General features: G+C 35.7%; 1 protein-coding gene across 4 annotated transcripts in view; it reads right to left on the bottom strand.

The window, feature by feature from the left end:
* The window catches only part of SNX29 (sorting nexin 29), a 97,365-nt gene that overhangs the window by 68,236 nt on the left and 5,715 nt on the right, over nt 1–23,414 (bottom strand). For all 4 annotated transcript variants that reach the window (XM_064152956.1, XM_064152959.1, XM_064152957.1 and 1 more), the window contains exons 4-13: nt 23,025–23,149; nt 21,644–21,824; nt 20,651–20,721; nt 19,279–19,527; nt 16,942–17,311; nt 16,184–16,302; nt 13,273–13,351; nt 12,735–12,817; nt 4,783–4,846; nt 3,432–3,560 (exon numbers count right to left, since the gene is read on the bottom strand). In XM_064152956.1, coding sequence (XP_064009026.1) covers nt 3,432–3,560; nt 4,783–4,846; nt 12,735–12,817; nt 13,273–13,351; nt 16,184–16,302; nt 16,942–17,311; nt 19,279–19,527; nt 20,651–20,721; nt 21,644–21,824; nt 23,025–23,149 — 1,470 coding nt within the window. The remainder of the gene's footprint in view (nt 1–3,431; nt 3,561–4,782; nt 4,847–12,734; nt 12,818–13,272; nt 13,352–16,183; nt 16,303–16,941; nt 17,312–19,278; nt 19,528–20,650; nt 20,722–21,643; nt 21,825–23,024; nt 23,150–23,414) is intronic.

The raw sequence follows: 23,414 nt of genomic DNA, 5'->3' as shown, positions 1-23,414 counted from the left end.
TTCATGAAAAAACTATTTATGACAGCTAGACAAAAAGATTTCTCACCTGAAGTCTAAATATGTCTGCATGGAGCACAGTATCATAACCATTATGAAAAATCTATTCAAATACTTTACAAGGAATAAAGAGATCACCACTACTTGAAACTAAAATGACCCAAGAATTTTTCAATTTTTCAAAGAGAACCTAGGAAGGTCAGGAAAATTTATATAAGTAAGCTAGAATTTTGTCCAGGAGGCTCTCTTTTGAGAGTCTAAAAAAACAGCTAAATAAATCCGCTTTGCAGATATCCAAAAGTAGTAATTCCAGCAATTGAAAAAAAAAAAATTACTACTGCTAGTTTTGTAGCAGCAGCATCTACAAAGTGCACAACAGTGTACAAAGTGAACCAAGAGAAGAATTCAGAAGAAAAATCTATACTCCAAAATAACTATATGTGAAGTCTATGTGCTAGAAAATGAGCTGCAATGAATCGTTAAAGAAATGCATCCAATGATCAAAGTAACATGTAAAACAAGAATTTTCCATACATAAGCAGTTTCTAACACTTTATTTTCATGTGTCAAGGTAAATGGACTTTCAGAAGAACAATCAATCAACACAACATAGACAACAGAAGAACAATCAACACAACACAGAAATAAGAGAAATTAAATAAACCTGTTTAAAATTAACAAACTAGACTGAGTGTCTCTAGATCTTGTAATTAAAGCTCCTTATCTATTCTTTAAAGAGGTATGTGCATGACAAATATCTGATTCACCCACATGTCACTGCAAATTCTAAAACTGTGGGGGAAGCGAGTCAAAGAAATATGAATACAATTCCTAAAACCTGAAACGTTAATATTAAATGATGAAGTATTTGCATTGTCTCAATTGCTCCACATTATCTGAATGCCAAAGTCATTTATGCCTCTCTCCCTCCCTCCAAATGAGTAGTTTAGTTTGTGTCATGAAAAGCAGAGTTAGTAACATTCTGAATACTTACTTTTGTTGTTAAGATAGCTTTATATTTATCATTTTCAGATACTAGCTCTGTTATGCAATAAAAAGCTTATAGGAAGCTTGGCTGTGGTAGTCTACGACTGGCACAGACAGAAAGCAAAACCTTCTCTGTGTGATAAGGCACAGATTACTAATGTCATTTAACATATGAGACAGGTTTATTGTTTGCTACATGTGTGAATAACCCCCAAGAACTTAGGCAGCATAGGTTACTCTAGAGCTCTAGAATTGTTAGAATGTGCTAGTTTGAAGCAAGCTAGAATGTTTTGGTAACAGAACTAGATAACAGGCAGTGAAATGAAAAACAATTGTGTCTACTTCTCTCACAGTCACGCTGAGAACTTTGGGAAGAAGAAAGACTTTTTCTCCATTTTTTTCTCTCTCTTGCTTTTGCCTTAGACCTGGTCGCATCTCATTAACCCTGCTCCTACTAACCTTGCTCCCTAACCTCTTGGCTGCACCTCTTTTCTTCCTGAGAACTGGGGTAAGGTTGAGAGGGCTGGGGGGAGGTGTTGGGGTGGTTTGAGAGCCCCTCCTGGGGACTCAGGTTTCTGGGAGGGGAGTTGTGCTTTTGTATTGTTTATCCTTTGTATATTTCTGTATATAATTGTATATAACTGTATATATTGTAAATAGCTGCTTGTAAATTTTGCTAGCTGTAAATAAATTGCTTCATCTATATTCCCAGGGTCCGTCTGAGTTAGCTGGGGCAAATACAAAAGTGGGGGGGGGCGGGGTAACCCCCAAACCATCACATAGAAGAAAACCACACTATTTCAGCAGCATTTGCTGTCAGACCTCTGTTAAGCTAAACCACATTTAGACAAGGAGGGTTAAAATTATTTTCTTTCAAAACAGCTGTAGCACAAAGTCAAGCCGGAAACAAATCACTACTAGGACCAATACTATTTAACACCTTCATTGCTGACCTAAATGATGGGACAGAGTGCACCCTCAGCAAGTTAAAGGACAATATAAAACTGTGGAGCAGCTATCATACCCGGTGGTTTTGCTGCCATTCAGGGGAACCTGGGCAGGCTGGAGAACTGGAACCCCCTGAAATTCAACAAGGGAAAATGCAACAATCTTGCACCTAGGAAGGATTAGTGGTAGGCATCATACATGCTAGGGGCTCAGAACAGCTCTGTAGAGAAGGATTTGTGAGTGCGGTGGAGAAGCAGCTAATCAAAAGCCAGCTATGCATCCTCTGCAGCAAAGAAAGCCAACAGCATCTTGCACCATGTTAGGAAGTGCACTGCCAATGGGTCGCTGCCAGTAACACTGCTCAGAGACACTGTGGAGCCTCCCTCTATGGAGATACTCAAAACCTGACTGGAAATGGTTCTGAGCAACCCATTCCATCTCATGTGCCTAGAGCTAAGGGAAAGGAGTTGCACCACTTCAGAAATTGCTATTGTTTGGCAACAACTGTTGTTTGCAATAAAGCAAGTGGTATAGTGGCCAGCCACGCAAATCTGACAACAGGACACATCCAAAAAAAAAAAAAAAGTTAAGTTCAAGGAAAACAGAGTCATGCTTAAATAAACAGATTGAAGATAGGTTGGATGGAAACATCACTGAAGAGGACAGATTCTTTATCTACATTCCACACTCCTTACTTATATGAGAGTACATATATAAGAGCATCTGTGTCAGCAGCAGCTGACACTGACATTCTATGTAACTGAAAGCAATAAAGACATAACTATTCCTACTCAATTTAACTGACACCAAGTCCACTCAGCACAATTTCTATTGAAGTAAGAAATAGTTGGGAGCAGAGAGGTCCTCATACTAATCTCAGTGTGTAACTGTATATGATAACTACAAGAGGAAATACTGTGGGGTAAAACACACAAACACCAACAAGTTTTACACGTGCACCAAAGCACCCACTTCCATCTGCTCCAAGAGAATGAGCATTTCATTATTCCAGGGTAACAACGCCAGTCTGTTCACAAGAAACACCGACACAGTACTTTTGTATCACAACCCACCTGTTACATCCAAAAGCTGTATCAGTTTTGAGGTTTAGAAAATACTGTTTTCAGACAGTGCTAGATACTTTAACAACATGAAGAATATCATACATCCAATAAAAGCAAAAGCAAAAAAACCACAAATAAACAAACCCCCCCCCACAAACCAGGACCTTGATACTGCAATTTGTTCCAGACTGGGCAGAGAGCTATAAAAAGAATAATACCTAGCAAAACAAAAACAACAAACCCACTAATTTTGTCAGAAAATCTTACACCTTCTTTTTCCATCTTAAATTCAACTGAACTCCATGGGATTTTTAGTCCTAAATCATGTTTTTCTAAAAACTAAACTACTTGAAAGTATTTTTCACTTGTATGCAGAATATTTAATCTCCTTGTCCCACTGCTGTCACTTTTTATGACACATTTAGCCCTTCTTACCGTGCCAAGGCTTGAACTTTCATGGCATGTCGCTCTTCCTGTTCTGCTACTTTCCTTCTCCAGTTGTCCACTTCCTGTCTCAGGGCTGCACAATGTTCCATCTCTCCATCAAGCAGATTTCTCAGAGATCTGGAAGAAAGCACCAGCCTCTGTTAGAACACTGCAAATGATACCTGGTAATTAGACAACACTGTACAAATCACAGACTAGGTTGCCTGAATTATACCATTAATGTTATACTAAAATTTCATTATTTAATGTAATAAATTCACCTGATGAAGAAAATTATGGAAAGCTCCAAGGAAAAACTATCAAACAGAAACAGTTCTAAGTGCTTAGTATTAGTTTCTAGTACAATATCATCAACATGCCCAAAAGACAACATATGGTACATATGGTACCACCAAGTAGAATGAACTGAGTGCTGCAGTGCAAGTCCATACATCTCAGGAACAACCTATTGCCAATATATTTACTACCAAGAGAAGGAAAAAGGGAGGAGTCTTGCCTCTACTGGGCACTACCATACACCTCTTCATAAAACCTTTGGTGAGATAGCAAAGGTCAGCATGATACCTAATGGTAAATCACAAAGCATCCTGGTTCTTCAGTCAAAAACTGAATAGTTGAATGGGGCAATAACTTGCAATGATGGGAGCTGGGAGGACAAGAGGCAGAAAAATGGAATCTGTTGGTGGCCTCAACATTCAAAAAATAAACTAAATACAATTATAAGAAAAACATAAATTCCCAAGATAGCGCTACTACAGCATAACAACAGCACATCTTGAATACATTTGCATTCTTATTCAACCAACAATGTGCTGCAGCAGACTAAATAAAAAGTAGCCTTGATAAGCATTTTACATGAGCGACAGCTTTTTTACATTGGCATTTTTCACCAAGTGGGCGTAAAGACCCTCATGGGCAACAACCACTTCAGAGAACATCGTTAACCATCCTACATCACTTCTGCACTGGAAGGGGAAAAAAGGAAATTTTCTGAACATTTGTAGAAGGACAAACTTTTACTCATCTTGAAAGCTGCCTTAGTAGACCTTAACCTTTTGGCTGTAAGCTCTGATTTTCAACAAACAACAACTAGCAAAAGCTCGCAGCACACTGAATCAGAATCACCTGTACCTCTAAGGAAAAAGTTGAACTGCAAACACTAGTCTTCAGGATCAACCACTGAATATTTAAGTATTAAGCTTACCTTTCACAGAAAAATAATATATAAACAAGTATAAAAAGATTATACAAAAATTACATATAGTTTTATACAAAGGCCAGTTTGTATTAGAGAACAGATATTTTTATAGTGTCCTCTTGAGTAGAAAAACAAAACTACCTATTCTGTTCTTCCAGCTCATCCTTCCTATTCATCATGGCCATAATAGCTTGACGAAGTTCATCTAAGGAGAAAGGACAAAAAAGATTAACTTCTGTGTGCGTTTTGCTCATTTCAGATCCAGAAGTCACATATATAGTAGCACTAATTCAGTAGACAATTCGAACTTCATCTGCTATTCAGCAAAACACTCAAAAAGCAGTCACTTTCTCATCACTAATTTGAGCTGTCTTTCAAAATGGTATTATTTAACACCGTATCATAAGTATTGATCAAATCAGATTAGCCTGCATCTGGCTTCAAGACAAAAGTTTACAAGTTTGCCTGTGGCTGCAGCTGGTTTGTGTTCATCGTACATGTACAGGACATGCAGCTTTTCATTATGTGCATGTTAATGAGATACATTGTCAGTTGTTTAACTTCTTAAGTTGGCTTCATTTCCTCGCTATAGACTCCAATGCAAGAATACAACTGTTACAGTGACACTAGAGCAGAGATAATGTCATTGCTTCTTCACAGTATTTCTTCTCAAGCTCAGCCTTAAACACTGTCTCAAAGACAATGGATTTTCTGAAACTCACCATTTCCTACAAAAATCTTTTCATTTCCTCAAATACTTTTAAAAAATTACTTTGGCTTTACATTAAGAACAGCATATTTTCCAAAAAAAAACCTTCTGGCAGAACTTTAGAATTTTAAAGGCTTCTTTAGGATTAGGTTTAACAGATACCTAAGTAGTCATATACCATATAGAAAAACGTTAGCTTAAAGCACTGCATCACCTGGAGTCCTTCTGCTACTATAAAGGTTTTACCATACACCTGCATAGCTGTACTATTTACTGTAATTTACAGGGAAAAAAAGGGTACCAAATCATATTATTAATATTAGGGCTTAATTATCTAGGCTAAACCAGATTTTGACTTCCAGATCTTGCAGGAATCAAACTTTGTAATAAAATAAAGAAGGTCTTTGAATATTTGAATGGTTTCTAGAAAACACCAGGATATATGTCCTAAAATAGATCTTTTAAAAACTAATGTATCCTAATAATTCAATGAGTGCTTCTGCAGGAACACAATAATAAGACATGTCTCCCAACAGTTAAATAAAAAGCACAACTATTCAAAGAAGATGTCAGCAACTATTTCATGCTTTTCCTGAAATCATACAAACAGAACTGGCATTACTTTTTTTTTTTTTTGAAGGAAGCAAAGACATTAGACAACTTTTTTTCTCTCTTACTGTCAGTTCAGTGATTTACCCATATCTTTCTCAGCATTTTCTAAGAGGTACAGAATTTCTTGCCAGTTCAAGAAAACTTAGCATTATCCTATGGATCAGGTCAAATCAGTCAAACTCCAGTTATGGCCAAAATATCAAAGGTTTTACTGTATCCATCAAATGTATCAGTGCAGACACCACAAACCCATCCTGGCATAAGTCATCTACTGGTAAATACCCCTGTCAGCAAGGCTCTCATATCACTTGAAATCAGCCAATCCAATTCCTTCAGTTTAGATCTGTTTTGTTTTTTTTTTTAATTATTCTTCTTTGGACACAGACAAAGCAGACAATTATTTTAATACCCATTCCACACTACTGCTTGTGAATTAATCATTATAGTGTCTCTATACGAGTTTTCTGTACAGCTATCAGGAAAAACAACAACAACAACAACAACAACAAAACAGCAAAGCCAAACCTTGTAGGAAAGCCAAAAAGGGAATTAGTGACTGTTAAATAAGAACACACTTTAAAAAAAAATGCAGATTGTGAAGACTTCTGCTTTCTCCCTTGATAATATTGCTCACAATTAAAACTAAAGCTTTGATTACATGGCTGCTTTAACCACTCTTCCTAAGGCTGTGCTTTCAGCAAACAGAACATTCCAGCTTGCCTTACCTATCATTGCTACCACCTCCCTTGTTCTGGAACTAGTGTTTACAGACACACTATACAAGCAGGAACTGATCCTGTTCAAAAATTAATTTGTTTGGGTTTTCCCCTTCTGCTGGGATAATTTTTAGACAAGCAATTACCAAACGATTTTACTGTTGAGCTTAATAATACTGCTGGCACAAGTCACATAGCATAAAGCTGTCAGAGCAGAACAGAACAATCAGTTGAGATGTATGAGGAATTAAAGGTGGAATACCCTTTTTGGCAAGAGTAAAGTTCACACTGCAGTGAAGTTACCAGGTAACTGATGTAGCAACTGTAGAAAAAGACTGGAAAGATTATATAGGACAAAATACGCTGTGCTCCATTATTTCCATGACCATTTTTCCAGAAATGGCCTTCCACTGAGTAATATTTATTTTGGGAAGGAAAAAAAAACACCAACCAAACAACCTAACACCAAACCCTAGAGATGGAGGTTTAAGTATTACATCTAGCTATAAAATATGAAACTTGGTTATCAGGGAACTCAACACGCAATTAGTATTCTTTTGGTCACGACGAGATAGTGTCCCTTTGAGGGCAGACTGGAAAGGTTGGGGGAATAGAGGGGCTTTTGTCCAGGTCATTTTGTTGTTGTTTTGGGTTTAACAATTGAAAATCATGGGATTATGACAGTCCTGAAATAAAATAATATGCAGTCTTGGGAAAATTGATCACAGTCCATCAGCTAAGGATGAGGAAAACAGAATAATCCAGTAAGTGTTCAAGCCTTGCACAAGTGAACAATACAATCAAAAAACATTCATAATAAGCTCTCAGTATAGTAATACTCTTAACAAAATAAAGATCTTTAACTGCAAAAGCTGAATTCAGAATCCTAAAGAAAGCATCAAGCCAATGGCATTTTAAATATTTCGAGAGTGTCATTAAAATGACAGTGTGCATTCTGAGTTAGTTGCTATTATTTCTCAGTCTCTCAAGATATTTAAGCCACTGCTACTCAAACAAGTTATTGTACTGCTGGCTCTGACCCTTATGCTAAGGTGACTGCTCTACAGTAACTGCCTGTATGTGTACTCAGGCTGTTTAAATGTCTACTGAAATATTAACATTTAAATAGCAAAGCTGTTACAAATAGTCTCATTTTTTTCCTTTTTTACCAGTCTATTCAAACTGTAACCTTAACTTGCCTAACAGCCTAATATTCTTTCCCTTATTCCACCCAGAGTCTTCTGTATGAGTGCTGAAATCTCCTCTCCTCTTGTTCCTTTCTCCAACACTAAGTACAAAGAGCATGAAATCAAGAACCTGTTGAAGACTATGGTTTGCATAAAAATGAGAAGAAAAAAAGTGTCTTGAAATAAAAGATGTTAAAAAGCTTTTTATTTCCATTTGTGTCTTTTTTTTTTCCTGAGAATTAAGCAGAAACTCTAAATTTCATTGTCACATACAGGACAAAAGTCAGTGCTTCATTTAGTATCACAAAAGCAAACACAGTTCATACTCAGTATTTCTTGGTAATTTAGGTCAACTACGGATGGCAGTGGAGATGTGGAAAAAAAATTATTAACACAATGAGTCTTGGCTAAGAGCCCAGGATTCCAAGAAGGCTTGCATGGCCTGTGCTTACTCTACCAGCAGTACTGCTTCTCTGTTATACCTATGCTATTTATTCTTGAAGTGATGAGTATTAAGGAAATATATTTTCTGTCAACTACTTAAACACTATGTGGTTTATCATCAACACTTATTTAACCTCTCCATCCACAGTAAATATAATGAAGATAAATGTTCATTAGTGTAATTAAATAAACAGCAAGTTACCCAGAACAATCAGAAAATTTAACTTTGTGATCTTTTGATGTAACTGAACAGAACTAAAAGGTCACCATCCTATTTAATTCAAGCATAACATTCAAAACTTTAAATATCCTGATTTCATACTCTCACTTATGCTTCTTGAAATATTTTAGCAGCATGTCAGAACAGTCAGGTGAAAGTAAACAAAGTAAATCCAGTATCATCAACTGCAGTAGGTTCACTTCAAATCTGCCAGAATTTCTGCAGTTCATAAGCTTTTGTTTCTGTGTCCTGGTTGTCTGTGAGACCAGTATATGATAGTAGTGTATGTTTTTCTGCCTACTTATGCCTCATTCATTTGGTGGGTTAGAAAAAGGAATACATTTCATTTTTATTTTTTTTTAAATCAGGGTGGCAGCAGTTACCATAAATTTGGCATTTTGATTTGGCATTTTGTGACTTCTGGACTTCACACTCTCAATCTTTCCCCATCTCTGTTTGGATTTTTTTTTGTTGTTGTTTGTTTGTTTTTTAAATAAAACAGTGGGAGGATGGCCAAGTATATCCACATGAGAAAACTCTTCAAGAATTTGTCCTACTTCTGAACTGCTTTGTGCATTCTTTTAAGTAACATTAACGGGAAAAGATATGCCGCTGTTATTAAAGATCAGCATTCAACAACAACATATCTAAAATTCAAGTGATAACTCAGTTTCATACAGATAAGTTAACTTTTGAAGTCTTCCAAATTATGTAACCTTACAAGATATTTCTGAAACTTCTTTAAAAAACAACTCCCATTGCTAACCAACAATTCCAAACCAAGTCTGTCTTTGTTATGTTATTTTTTATTGGTAGTCAAGAAAAGTACTAGTTTTTTTCATATTAAACCTCACTATTTAAAAGATCAAAAATTATCATTGATTGTTCAAAGTAATGTGTAGTGCCTAAGTCCTAATAAATATTTGTCCTAAAATCTTTCATTCATTTGCATACTACATGCAAAAATCTAGCTTCCATAAAGTTTTTGTAAGGTCATATTCAGAGCATGAAATATATAAAAAAGCACCATGCTTTAAGAAACACCTGTCAATTTTTCAGCAACCTCCAGAAAAGTCCTAAGTTTCACAACTCTTCTGCTGTTTAGCCAAAGATTGGGTAAGTATGATTTGCAGTCACCTGTTATGAAGTATGAGCTGTGAGTGAAACCATCTCTCAGTACACAAGGTCATGCAGCACTCCTCTGCAATCCTGCAGATAGAACACCAGGGTGGGCTGGGAGCAGTCTACAGGAATGGGTTTTCTATTTTCCCAAGTGCAAATTTACACAGATATTTTCAGAGACAAATAAAACTTCCAGCAGATTAGTTACATCTTAAATCAGAAGTCTGACCTTTAAAGACATGCTCCCTAAGCTGCCTGCATGAACATTGGCTATTACGGCTTTATTTAGTGCTCCACAGCTTGTAAATACTACCCAGTTATGTCACTGTTAATAGGGTAAATTTCAGTAGGGAACAAATTAGACAATACAGCATTCACCTTCTGCTGTATAGAAACGTGCTGACTAAAAAGATGTCCATAACACTAACTGCATCTTTTCTCTCTGTGATGAATTTTATACACCCTTTTTCCACAACTGTGCTTTCAGAGAAGTTACAAGAATGTAGTATGTGGCAGTGACCAGTGGCAACCAAGTTACAGAACAGGTCAGAAAGTAGAGGATAGACAAAGTACAAAAACACTTATACAGCTACCATGAAGTTCTTCAGTCATCATGAAAAACTGGAGACTATTGCAAGAATGTATGAAAAATATGGAATCGTGTACAATGCTACAACTCTTGCTAACCTTTGTGGTTAAGCCCAACTTTTAAAACTGAAGTAAATTACAGTGCAAAGACTAAGTTCCAAATTATTTACTAAAAATAGTACTATAATCAAAGAACATTCTTAAGAAGAACAACAGTAGAATCTCTCTAAAATGAAAGTTTTGAAGGTTCCTTTTTTTTTCCACAGCAAAAAGAAAAGGAGATTTGCGTTAGTAGAACAGATCTTTCTCCTGTAAAACAATGCTTAAAATATGATCTTTTTTTTCAAACTGGCAAATACCAAAATGGAGTAGGCACACAAATACAGAACTTTTGACCAACTTAGTTCTTTGGTTATAAAACAACAATCTATGAAGTACGGCAATTTCCCAAATGATGTCTAACACACAGAGTGAAATTAAGGATTAGGATTTCTCTTCCACAGTATTAGCAGTTTTTTGAGATGTACCTGCTGGGACATAAATTCAGGAAAATAATTCAAAAGGGCAAAAATACTATTTTATATCTTCCTATAAAAGCTTTCTAGCCCGCATATCAAAAGAACTTAGAAAATATTTGAACTATACTAATAAATTGGAAAGAAAGCAGGAAAATAAAAGACTTATCTCTTTTTAATTTTTAAAAACCATTCAGTTCAAGCTTTGTCTTTGGAAATAAGGAGCCCAAAAATCCAGTCACTGGAGACCTCACAGCTTTTCTCACTGCACCACTGTATTCCATTTTTCTTGTCTGATGTGTTAGAATTAGTTGCTATGCAACCAAGCTATAAGCCTCACCATTTAATAACTCTTCTAATTGCAATAGAGAAAAAGAGTTTCAGTGTCTGCCTTTGTCATAGCACTGAATTCTTCCTGTATGGAGAATCTACAGCCAGTAACAACAAACCTGAGAAAACCACTTTTATTTAATGTATTCAGGACCAGCTATTATAAAGGTATTAACTTATATGTATAGTCAGGTGAATTTTTATTACAATGACAACGAGATTATTTACTAAGCATTCCACTGGCTTTATAGATGTTTTGACATGCTTCTCTTTCTACTGAAACCTTCTCTGCAGCAGAAAACTAACGATAGCATGGATGCTTCCGTTGATCCTGTGGTTCATTTAATTTACAATTTGTTAGTATCAAGAATTGAAAACCACAAGATATTCTTTGTATTGTGTATCTGTCTTAACTACACATAGGAACGGCATGCGCAACTGGAAGAGATCAATTGCGCCCCCTGCTGGTACCTAAGTCACCTACAAACAACAAAATCAAGAGTGCAATAAAATCGGAGTGTTTCCCATTAAAACTCTGTTGCTGAAATACAAAATTAAATTGTAAGAACAAAAGGATACTGGAGTAATAACATGAACAGAGAATTCCAGAGACTGAAGTATTACAGTAACTACCAACACTGACTCTGTCTACACCTTCAATTATGTCACTTAAAAATTTCAGCTTTGTAAAGCTTAGTCAGCAGACTCCTGCCACAGCCTGAAACAGTACCCAAGTCTATCTCCTTTAGCCTATGTTGACACAGATACTGTTTGAACATGGCATTAGAGCATGAAATGAGAATATTTAAGGTTTCATTTATTTTGATCATTCTATAAATCAATCTCTGAAAAAGAATTTAAATTACACACACCCCAGACTTTAAGGAATCAGTTCAGTTACAGCCTTATCCACCAGTTCAGTTACAAAACTCTATGCACAGTGAGAAAAACAAAGCCATACGGGTTTATGTGTTTAGACAGCTAGTTTATTTAATAACTAAGTCTTTGTTTCATACATTTATGCGAGTTAAAAATATTAAAGGTGGGGTAAACAAACTGCCTGTGCTTCTATTAATCTCTTTCCACAGCAAAAGCTATTTTATCCTGTGCAGTTTAACTCAACACCACTGGAAATATGCCTGTCCTTCACTTTAATCTTAACTGAAGTTTTTGCTTATGAAAGCCCATATTTGTGTTTGGAGCAGATGTCCATATCAAAACCACACACTTAATGTATACAGAAAGAGCTCCAGGCTTATTTGTACTTTTTTCCAGGTAAGCATTATTGAAAGAAGGCAAAATAATTAAGATCACATCAGAACCAACAATTAGTGTTTTCAGAGATTGTAGAGATTTCAAGATGTTAATTAAATGAAGTCATTAGTGTCTATTTTACTACTCAATCCACATCTATTCTAAGACTGACAGTTTCTCTGTAAAAGAGAAGCTCATGTCATACCAGCTGCAACAAACCATAACCTGAGATGTGCCAATTTTTTAACCATTTTAGAGAACTCATTTCTAAAGTGGCCAGCATACCAGAAATGAAGGGCTATATGCCACTCTAAACAGATTTCACTGAAATAAAAATGAAAATTAAGAGTTTCAAGGTTTATTACATCAAGCTAGATACATCAAGGAAATACTTACTAATTGTCATGGATTCTGGCACCGTGGCTGAAGGCAACATACTGCTTAAAGTATTCACTTGAGCTGGAGGACTGACTTCCACTCTAGTCATAAAAATACAATGCCATCAGTAAATAAAAACAAAATCCTGAATTCAAAACTTAAGAAAAAAAAAAACATTACAGAACCACTACTGTCATCATATTCACCCATGTCAAATCAACTCACATTTAATTATTCTTTAGTGTTATCTGTTGTAAATCTCATTTAAGAATACACACAAAAAGATCCAAATCAACAGGCCATGGAAAATACAGAAAAAGGAACATAAAACCCAACATAAAGCAGAAAACTGAGTCTGTTATCTGACATGGCTACAGGACTCCACCAAGATAATTAGAAAATGTTCAATATAAGAAACTAAGTAAAGTGCAGGCTTTTACATTTTTTTCCAAATATCTGCAAAAGTACCCTGATGAATAATTTGCTCTCCAGCACTGAGTAGCTCTGTATTGGGTACTAAGTTGGCAGCTATAAGGTGAAGCTTCCAGACACATACCTGTAAGGAAGATCAGATCCTCTTGGAGCCAGTTCTACCGCATGAACATGTTCATTCACCTCTCCATTCTCCAAGTTATCTAAAGTAGAATGCACAAGCATTAGTTTTCTTCATATCACAATACTTAAAAAATAAAACAAACCCAAAACCATAGGAACTGAAACACTCATCTTTACTAAAGCTTTTAAACACTTTATTTCTCCAAGGTCAGCTTCTGCACATTCACCCTGAATGTAAGCAAGATCTGTCAAGCCCCTTAGGAACATAGGCATCACTTTATAAAACAAAATCTAGTACTGCACAATTCCTAAATTATAAATTAGTTGTACATTTTACATTGATAACAACGTTGCAAAGCTATGAAAGGAGTTCTTACTGAAGTTGTTTTTTCAAGCCCCAGGGCTGAACCACCACAAAGTCACTGCTACTTGTTACAAATCAATTTGTGAATTTCAGGACAAGAATTTGTGGTTGGTCCCCAGCACGTGAAACCTCGCAAAGACACCAGTCCTTTATACACTCCCAACACAGCACCACAGCTCTCCTCTGGCTCCTCAAGTCTATGTACTGAACATCAGGAATCAGACAGATGAGATTTGGTTTTTTTTTTAAAGGCATAGACAATATGGCATCTGCCCACAGACACACAGCTCTCAGATTCAGAACACAGACATCACTGGAGCCTGTTACTGAAAAGGAAAGAAACAAAAAATCCCCCTTTGTTGACGTTTTCTGCATCTCATGGTGTAATGGTTACAATAAAACAATCTTAAAATCATGACCTAAAATAGCACAGATTTAAAAAAAAACAGGAATTCTAGTGAAAAATAGTCAGTAAGAGCTAGAGTTATGTCAGAAGAACTATGGAAGAGAAAGCTTATTTTTGAAGTTGTAGATTATTAAAGTTCAGTTCCTAAAATGCATACTCTATTTTTTTGTTCCAAGCAACTGAATTTTGACTCAGGCTTTCTCATTTCTGAGTACACAGAGATATGATATGCCCTGACATGTCCCTGAAGTAACAGACTAAAACTGAAAACACAGATATTAACATACAACACTACAGATTATGCTGCAATCTGTTTCAAATATATGTCTTGTTAGTTATCTGTATTAAGACCTATAAACAAAAATATTTGGCTCAACTGCATATTTAAAAGAGCTCATTAAGCATGTTTTAACACAGATATTGTCATAATAATAATGAGCTTGCTAGTTACTGGATTGGGAAAAAAAGCTAACCCATGTTAACTCTGGTACCATGCATCTAGCAGAAGTGTGACTTCCAAAGTCGAGCAAACAACTGCCTAGGGCAGCTTTCAATCTCATGAAATTGCTATTCTGGCTGGCAAGAGACTGACTATACTCATGTGTATCACTCTCCCTGAGTGACGTTTGGGTTGCAATGATGGGCCTTTTAGTGAAGGCTGCCTGCACACTCTCAGTCTAGACTGCTCAGAAGGGGCCAGTGACAGCATGGAAAGCTGAAATTAGACAGCAAATCTGTATGGCTGTTTCCTATAACTGATGAAGATACTTTCATTAGCCCAGCGCCATCTCATTCTGGTTACATGCTGGACCACAGTGTTTACCAGAAAAGGGGCAGAGAACTGAAGATATCCAAATGCTGTGCCAGAACAGATCTGCACGAGCCTATTGTTGCTCATGTCTAATAGTCTGAGCATTGTCTTCAAAACAGCAGAGAGATGAAGCAGGATTAAACAAGGGTGTTTTTTATCTCCTTGATAATAGTAAGCCTTAGTTACAATTACCGTTGCTGTTTCCAGCTCTAAGTCTTGTCTTGGTCTCCTGATTTTTGAGTTCAGTTACAAACTCCCAGCTCAAGTCTCTGATACCTTATAACATCCACCTCCCATAAACAACATTTACTTGCACTCAAGTTTTCCATCTGTTGCAGTCAGCAAATACTTAAAAATCTTTGGACTTTTTCTAACAGTTGTTGTATAAAGTATTTATGAAGTCATTCCTTCATAAGCTGAAGAATGTGGGAACACAAGAGGAAAAATGTACCTTTTTTTTTCCTACTACTGGCATTTCTTAAGAGGTACAGGTCTTAAAATACAGCAGAGGGCAGTACAGCATTATCTTATGATTCACATTATTTTTACAGCCAAACTCGCAGAACTTAATTCCACTTTTTCACGATGGCCTTCAATTAAGTTGTTATTAAGAGATGACACTTAACTCTTGGCACATACAATGTATGTATGCAAATGTATGACATATCTTATAATTAAAACAGTATTTGAATGCCACTGAGAAGTTTTTAAGCGGTCACTTCACTGAAAATATCTAATATAAGTTTTATGAAAGCCATGTTTTGTAAACAGCTAACAAAATGTCAACTCAGGGAGGTTGGATGGAGCTTTGAGAAACCTGGCCATGGGAGGTGCACATGATCTTTGAAGATTCCTTCCCATCCAAATCATTCTATGATTTTGTGACTCTACGATTCCTTTATCCTTTTCTGATTAAATATTTCTTAGCCAATAATTTCTTAACCTGTGTATAAACAAATAACAGCTTCTATTCAACTGTATCAAATATTGTATACTTTTCTGGAGATTTCACTTGAATTCAAGTTCTCACACATACTTCCAACTAAGTCATATGTAGAAAACAAAAGAGGATACTTCTTATTCAACCACTAATGAAATACCATACAAGACCACAGCTTAATCCAAATAAATGTTTGGTTTATTCTGACATGGACAAATCCTCTTCAAGTAAGTATCTACTCAAATGGAGAATGGATACATTTTAACTGAACTTCCTATCTCGATTGCTAACTATCTTTTATATCCTTGCAATCCTACTATTTCTTAAAGTCATCCCATGTTATAAATTCAGTTCTCAAGTTTGCATTAATTCAGTAAATTAAAATACCTACCTGTTTGGGAGTAAGAGCCAATGGCACTGACAGGAAACAGAACATCTGAGTCATCATTCAGGACTTGTAGAGGACTCCAACTGCAGATCTGAGAACTGCATGTGCCTATTACATGAGGCCTAAATTTAAACCAAATAAACAACACAGCCTATTTATACAGTTAATATTCATGTTCACAATGCTTGTATTTCTTTCAGAGTTATCACTGCAAAAGAAAAATCTTCATTTTAATCTACCTGCCAACTTTTTTGGTTCAGAAATACATAAATTCATTCAAGATCAGACCATTCCAAAGCAGATGAGACTGGCAGTGCTTGCCTATTTTCCTCAAAAAGACTTCTGTGTCAGAAAATAAGAAGGCATACTGGTATCTAAGATGATTCTTTTTCTCTCAGTTTTGTCTTAACTGACTACTCTCAGGATAACAGGCTTACTCTATTAAAACATACAAGTTTACCATTAAGAGCTAAAGAAGACAAACAGACTAGAATTACAGTCTGGCAATATGTAGCAACAATTTCAACTGAGAACTTCAAGGAGAGTAAGTACCGAAATACTGAAACATTGACTTTCAGTGGAACTTAAAAACAAAATATCATCACCATAGTGACTCAAATGGTCTAAAGAAGTTTTTTTTTAAAGAGAAAAAAAAGAATTTAAAAAAATTATACTTCAGTTAGATAAATTTGATAGTACCCATAAAGGAACAGGAGTAGAAGCATGGAAAATTCACTACTGGCTTCTGCAAAATTACTCACTTCTCAGAAGCTTCAGTTTCACCTTCTGTGCCTTTCTTTCCTAATGTCTTTCCATATAGCTCATCCTCATCTGCATCTTCATCATCAATGCTCTTCACATCTAGTTTCTGGTACTCATACTCGCCATTCATGAACACTGAATTGCTCTTCCATGAATGGTTACTTTCACTCCCATTCAATTTTTTTCCAAGGGTGCTTTCAGATGAAGGTAATGCAAAACCTGAAGAACGGTCAACACTCTCCTCTGAGCTTTCTCCTGTAATCAGTGCCTTTGTGGCATCCCCCAAATTTTGCTCATCATCTTCTTCATCAAATGAGATAATATTTGTCACTCTCTTCTTTTTTTTTCGATCTTTTTTGTATTTCAAATCTAGTAGAGACATAAAAATTATACACAGTTTAGAGAAGAGAAACAATATACTAAGTATTTTTCTTAAAAGGACTCATACTAAATGAGACACTTAGATCTACAAGGCATTTCATTATCTTTTTTACATACATAAGCTATTAAATCTGTAACTACCATCTTCATTTTACATGTTTTACATAATCCAGATTTTGGAAGTTATTTTGGAGGTGCATTCATAAGAGCATTCAACTGGAACTGAAAAAAAAAGAGTTCAACAACCCTATGAAATATAATTTAAAATATAAGTTGCTTTCCCGTCACTTTCCTCCACGGAATATGTCTAGTGTACACTGCAGAGGACATTATGAAACAGAGAAAACATGAAACACTTCTGGGGATTAAAAATTTAAACAAAAATCCACAACTTGCAATCAAATAAGAGTTTGTTTTATCCATATTCTAGAAACTGAGCAATCAGTTTTCAGAAAGAGAAGTTAAAACTTGCTCTCTCACTCACCTAATTAGCTGTTGGTGTGGAAATACACTGAAATCCTCTCCAACTGCATCACATCTATGCTATAAGAGCACTTTTAAATTATTATCTATTCTTATTCACTCTTGATGTTCACAGGAGGCTAATTAATCTTGCAAAGTTGAAGCACACAAAGAAATAACAAAAATTTAGGCTACCACTACAACTCACACTGGGACTAAAATGCTCTGTCTTAATTCAAGTCCAGTGTTAGATATCCATATGAAACATTAACATATTTTGACAGAAAGAGAATGTCAAGACCCATTCTGGATGCAAACATAATTCCAGCAAAGAATATAGACTTTAATGAAAACATCTGACATGCTCTAACATTCAACTTATAACAGCATTTGAGCAAACCCATTTCTTTTAAAGTGACATTTTAATGCAAATTGTTCATTATATGTACTGTGTACACATGTACTGAACACATAATGTACATTATGCTGTACTCATGTACAGCACATGGTTAATTATCCAGTTATTTCATCTTGCAAGTCTATTCCATGCTAACCAAATCATCTTAAGTTCAGTATCACCTACTATTTTAATTTAATTTGACATGCTAAACAACAAAAGCTTTACAAGTTTGTTCTGTAAATTGTGTTTCAAGACAAAGACTATTTTAAATGCCAATAAAAAATAGACTTTATCTCAGCTTCTATTCCTACTTTGTAGCATTCGCATGTGGGATTTTTTCCTTTTTCTTATAACCAAACCAATATAAAGTCTAAACTCAAACCTTGCTTCTTATCTGAAAAATACATTAAACCCAGAATATTCCTGGAGTTTTTTACCTTAACAAAACAAAACTCTCAGCTCAACTTCTGGAAATGAAGAGGATAATATATCCTTTGCTATTTTCGGAACTGAAAATGTATAACGAACATCACACTTTGCTCAGTTAATTCCAAATTTTAAGAGATTTAAGACCTTTGGTCTTTGTCAGTAACTAACATCCTACAGACTGGTTGCAACACTAAAACATGTAAAGGTAAAACGAATATATGAGTAAATTTTCATTTGTGCCTATTACCTACTTCAGACTGTAAATGAGTGCTGCCTGAAGAAGACTACAGGCTAAGATTTTTATCTTACATATAATGACAGATATATGGCAGTGTATTTCTAATAAAATATCCAAAAAAAACACATTAAATACGAAAAATTACGACAAGGCATGACCTTACAAGAAATTGAAATTCAGGTTGTAAGCAAAGCACTTTACCAATAAGATATTTTATTTTCCCTCTCACAGTGATGCAAGAAAACTAATATACACATTTGTTAATCAGCATTAACACCAGTATTGCTAAAAAATTCACACTTTTTATTTTGCACTCAGTGGGTTTTGTTCCATAATCGTGCATTAAATTTAACTGGAAAAGTTATTTAAATACACCTGAATATTTTATACGTTTCTGAATGACACTAACAGCACAAGACTGCTTACCAGCATTTACATTCCTTGAAAGAACAGGAAGTGGGTCAGTGTCTTGATCAGGTTTTATTAGAATCGAGACAGGAGACGATGCAGTTATCTCTCTAAGAAGGCTGCTAACACCCTGGGTGGATTCTTTCAATAATGAAGTTACATTTTGTGTTGATTCCTTTAACAAATCAGACACAGTAGGTGTGCACTTGCTTTGCCCATTTAAATCCTTGTTATCAATGTTGATGGCAAAAAGAATGGAGTTCAGACCTTCAGATAAAAGAAAGCGGGGAAAAAAGATCAAGTTTCCACTACATGCTTCGTACAAATGTTACAAAGACAGAAGGATTTACAAAAATATGACATGTGGGATTTTAAAAAAAAAAAAATCCCACAGTCCTTTCTGCAGAAAGTCTTATTTCTTTCATGGACTATTCATTCTTTTTCAGATGCTATTCAAGATGATGCAAACCATTCTGAATTTATCTTGGTGGCTGTTGAGCTGTAAGCACTGCAAACTAATTCATTACCTTTTATTTAAAACTATTTCACTACAACTTAAATATTTGTTGGTTTCTATTTTCTCTTTTAAAAAAACCTCCCATAACTCTAACTTGTAGAAGGAGGCATTTAACTATGTATCTGAGAAAAGGTAAAGGTATGAACACAGAACTTTTTAGGCTATCAGGACCAGGGGGAACGGAGCGAAGCTGGAGATGGGGAGGTTCAGACTGGACATGAGGAGGAAGTGGACGTGAGGAGGAAGTTCTTCACCATGAGAGTAGTGAGAGCCTGGAATGGGAGGCGGTTGAGGCCCCTTCCATGGAGGTGTTTAAGGCCAGGCTGGATGAGGCTGTGGCCAGCCTGATCTAGGGTAGGGTGTCCCTGCCCATGGCAGGGGTTTGGAACTAGGTGATCCTTGTGGTCCCTTCCAACCCTGACTGATTCTATGATTCTAACTTCTGCATTCAAACTCTAGGAAAGCAAATTAGCTGTTATCATTCCTTGCTGTTACTCTCCTTCCATGTATTTACTTAAAATTTAGATCTTACTGTTTAAGTCTATCATTGCTCTTTTCTAGTAATGAATAATCCACTTTGTTTCCTCTAAATTCTGCTACATTTTAGAAAAAAAGTTTGCCTGGACTAATAGTTAGAAAATTTATGTGAATGACTTCTGATCTGCAGGAAGGCGAGATCAAATATTTTAACAGGTCATCAATTTATAGCATAAATTGGCATAATACCTTGACTACTGCACCCTCGATATGCATCTGACACACATTCTCCACATAAGCAAAGAGAGTGTTAGAGAAACTTTCCAGAAACAGATATGACATCCCAAAACATTATAGTGTTTGCCAAGAACAGCAGCATTTAAGAGAAAGTCTTACCAGCTGCCATCGTAGGGATCATACTAGAGCGTTCTTCATCCATCATAAAAGACCAGTCTTCATAGAAGACACTATAATTGAAAAGGAAAAAAAAATAGAGAATACTGATAATCCTGACACTGTGCAAGTATTGCAACGAGCATAAGCATTATTACTGATATACCAATCCAATGATTTTCAGATTATGTTTTCCCTTTGTTGTTTCATTCATCTTCATTTGATTTGATATCAAAATCTATCTTGCAAGGAAGCTACAGGACTGAAACAGACTAAAAAATGAAAAGGAAGTACTAATGAGCATAGTTCTGGCAAAAACTTTATCCAATACATCAACTAATTGAAGCAAATGAAAAAAAATAAACCAAAACTGGCTGAGGTAGGGCTCAAGTAGGAACTTAAGCACTTTTTTCATATCCAATGTTCCTTAGGATTTCACAATGCATAGCCAGTTATTCTCAGTAACTCTGTAACAAGAAGGTTGACAAAGTGTAACAAAATCAGTTTCAAGTGATTTGCAGTGGTAGATACCTGTTGCTTGACTGCTGGGAAGCTTTTCAAATACAGTATGGGTATCTCCAAAGGATAACAGGCAATTACCATGGATGAACTGATAAGATCAAGACTGCTATTCTGTATTATCTTAACGCAATGAGAGGGCCACCTCAAAGCATGGTGTCAGTGACTCCATGTGGAAACTTGAAAGAATAAGGAAGGGTGTTAGGAAAGAGGATGGAAATTAAGTTGAGTGTAGAAGCATATTTTCTCGTGTGCCACAGTGAAATTGGTTTCAAGGTCACATGCTGATACAGACACAAGCCACTATCCTGATAGCTACCAAATTTCAAAAGGGAACAACATGAAAGCATGAGGTTAAGTGGCTTCACTAGCACAGTAACTCGTACGGTGTCTTACTAGAATGTGTGTTTTTGTTAGGGGTTTTTTTATCTCAGTACTTTGTTTGTCAATGCATTGCAATGATATCAGCTACAGTACCTGAGACGAGCCTTATCTGCAAGCAGCATATGAACATATCTTTCCAGGGAATGCTCATTTAACGCACAGCGCAACCAAGCCCGGCCTCTACCAATATCTGTAGTAATTGTCTTCAGAGAGTAAAAGCGCTGCAGTTCATGTTTATTCAGGACTTCTTTCACATAATACCAAAACACAGGCTCTGGAATAATAATCATCATCATCATCATCACCATCCCACATAAAAAGGCTAGACTCATATTTTAATGCATTTATACGTTATTCTAGAAAAGAAGCAGGCAATTATACATAACTTTGAACAAAGGTGAATCATTTACCATCTTTGTATAATTCCCCAGTTAAATGAGTTATTTATTTCCACAGAACTCCAGCTGTTCAAGCACTGAGAACCTTTCAATTAATTGAAAAAGCCAAACACATGCCTTAAAGGATTCTATCTTACATTTTAAAATCAAACTCATATTTTTAAGCATGTTTGAGCTAGTATTTCATAGAATAGCTTCATACATTCAGCTGGGAATATATTATTAAAGAAAAAAAAATCTTTAGGACTCTGTCTTAGTGCTGATTCTGAAATGACAGAAGCTGGATCAAAAGGAATGAGTAGCTCCAGAGCTTTAAGACATGCAAATGACAAATTCATCTTACTTTACAAACCAAAAGTGTCACATTTAAAAGTCAACAAGATCCCTTTCCACTAAAATACTTTCCTTGCCCTGACCCAAAATATTGATAAAGGCTTTTTGGCAGTTGTCTCAAATTTCTCAATTGGGAGAAAAAAAAATCCATAAACTTCCTTATATTATGTCTATCCTGTTTAAGAAAACAGATACTATATGTCAAACTTGACAAAGCTGATGAAGATGAACAACTTCACAAGGGCACATCAAGGTGAAGAGAAAGCAACAAAAATAAAGCAATCTTTTCTTGAAATGTAGAGAAAGTAATCAAAAAAAACCCTACCAATGTGAATGATAGAAGGTTTCAGTTTAAAAATTCCATCAATTCTTTGAATTTAACTATATCTGGTGTAACAGAACATAGCAATTAAGTACGGAGTAAAATAAGGTTAAGGATGAAAATGCTGTAGTAAAAACTTAACAGCACAGTTACACAGTGTTGACCCCTAGCAGAATTTGAAAGAATTTTGCCAGTTATACTATCCTCAATGAAACTCTAAGGATTTCAGGTTTCTAAACAGAAGTTGTAGAGAAACTTCATATGAAAATTTAACTACATTAAGGAAGCAATAACCATTTTCCAAGTATTAAGTGTGCTACCAGCAGTCTGCAGTTCAGTGCATTGCTTAAAATTTCCATTAGAAACTCTCACTTGTACTGATCAACTATTTAAAATAGAGTAGTTATGATTAATGAATTACCTGTCTCAGTTTTACTGGAGAAACCTGCTGCCTGTTTGATCGCTGCCGCTGTTAATGCCAACCCCCTACTCCTTCTCAGACCATGCTGTAATACAGCTTCAAACTGAGCACACAAACAAGTGACTCTGCAACAGAATTTTTAAAGAAATCACATGAAAAGAACAATTAACTATGTTTCTATAAGGCAGGTTTATAACAGTTCTCTGAATAGAGAATGTAAAGGTGAACCATTACCTTATATATAGTAAAAGATTCCTTGTATACACTGATGTCATTACTTACAAACAGTATAACCAACAGAATTGGCATTAATTTGAGCAATCATCTTCATCTGCTACAGTGGTCGTTCATCGTGTTTCAGCTCCAGCTCACTTATTTCTCATATGTAAT

The sequence above is a fragment of the Pogoniulus pusillus genome, chromosome 13 (genome assembly GCF_015220805.1).
Source record: "Pogoniulus pusillus isolate bPogPus1 chromosome 13, bPogPus1.pri, whole genome shotgun sequence".
Classification (NCBI taxonomy): domain Eukaryota; kingdom Metazoa; phylum Chordata; class Aves; order Piciformes; family Lybiidae; genus Pogoniulus; species Pogoniulus pusillus.
This window is presented reverse-complemented; position numbering and strand designations above follow the sequence as displayed.